At 46.6% G+C, this 1,629-nt stretch overlaps 1 protein-coding gene across 1 annotated transcript; it reads left to right on the top strand. All coding sequences in view use genetic code 11, as the record gives it.

The window, feature by feature from the left end:
* Positions 1-1,067: 1,067 nt before the first annotated feature.
* EGR_10991 (hypothetical protein) lies at positions 1,068-1,379 on the top strand (the record flags this gene model as incomplete). Its single annotated transcript, XM_024500240.1, has 1 exon — positions 1,068-1,379. One exon carries the CDS (start codon positions 1,068-1,070, stop codon positions 1,377-1,379), a length of 312 nt encoding a protein of 103 aa, XP_024345342.1.
* Between the last annotated feature and the right edge of the window lie 250 nt (positions 1,380-1,629).

A 1,629-nucleotide genomic window follows, 5' to 3' on the forward strand; every position in this document is an offset into this window, starting at 1 on the left:
AAGAAAAGCATTAGAACAGTGGAAAAGCAAAAGGGAAGAGTGCAAACTTACTGAAAGAGGTGGGAGAGTCGAGGGTTGTGGATTAGCGGCTAGGAGAAGAGATGTGCAGTAAATGAAGCTTAAGCTGAAGTGTCAAGACAAGCACTGGTTTCCTTTTCCGCATCACCCACCCACCCACCGCATGATCTACGTCTCTACACAACTGTGTCTACTCTCTTCACATCCTCCATTCCCTCACTCATCTATCTATCCACACGCCCATTCTGCAAGCGTTGACTAGCTACACCTCATAGTAGCAACAGTAGGCGTAACATCAACAACTCCTTCATTCCAGACGTTTATTTAGGTATTCATTTTTGAATCCTGCCATCTATTCTCTTTTACTCTATCATTGACTCATTTTTCCTCTCTTCCTCTAACTGGTCAGCTAGCTTACCGACTGACAGACCGACGGAATGACTGACTGACTGGCTGGCTTGTTTCTACGTGTAGAGATGAAAATACCAGAGCTTTGCACAGGAACACTTTCTCAGCCGAGAGAACATTCACATGGTTGCTCAAAGGGAGTCATTTACCAGGGAGTTTTGAACATGAGAATGTGCGGCTCTGCTCCTCCAGCTTTGCTATCATCACTCCGATATTCATATCCACATCCCCCTTGTTTGCCTACACATCGGCATTCACATTCACATCTACCTCCTCCGTTGCAGCATAAGCGGTTGATAATTGGCGTGACAACAGCGGTGGCACTGTTGTTAAGGTGAAAATGTAATGCTAATAGATGTGTAGCACAACTGGGAGGGTGGTGATAACTGCCACCTCTTCCTCTGCTCATCCATATTCGACCACCAACTCTCAGCCAGATAATCAGACAGGTCACATTCTGATTCCTCATTTGCCAACTCAATGTCGTCAGCATCATTAAATTGCTCTCGACATTGCGGCTTGGTCAGATTACCCTCCGGCTGAAAATACTAGAGCCTGGCACAGTAACACTTACTCAGTCATGAGACCATTTGCGTGTTTGATCAAAGGGAGTCACTCATGAGGAAATTTTTGGCAAGAGAATGTGTGAACCTGTTCCTCTGGCTCTGCAATCATCACACCGACTCTCATGTCCTCCTCCTCCTCCTCCTTATCCGCCTGCACATCCACATTCACATTTACATCCATCTACTCTGTCGCAGCATATGTGGTTGATAGCTGGTGTAACATTAGTGGAGATACCACTGTTGCCGACGGACTTCGTGGATGGGAGTGTTGATTGTGATAGAGTGCGACCGGAAGGAGTCGTCCAAAGAAAGGTGATGGACTTTAAAAAACAGGAAGATGATTGTTTTGTTGGTAGTTACAACAGTGGATATGGATTAGAGGAATAATCAGAGGAAGAGTCAGTAGGGGAGGCGGAAACAGAGAAGGAGGTAAAGGCAGAGGAAAGTAGACGACTTATATTAGCAGTAGAGGAGGGAGTGCAAGCGGGAGAAGAGGATTTCCAAGTAGGAGCCAGAGGTGGTCGCCTCAACATCAGGGCTAGTGGTGATGGAGGGGGCGGTGGCAAGGACAGCAGACGTCGGCTTTTACCTACCATAGCATCTGGAAATAAACTGCGCTGAAGGTCTCTATGTAATG

Source organism: Echinococcus granulosus (genome assembly GCF_000524195.1).
Source record: "Echinococcus granulosus chromosome Unknown EG_S00322, whole genome shotgun sequence".
NCBI classification, from domain to species: domain Eukaryota; kingdom Metazoa; phylum Platyhelminthes; class Cestoda; order Cyclophyllidea; family Taeniidae; genus Echinococcus; species Echinococcus granulosus.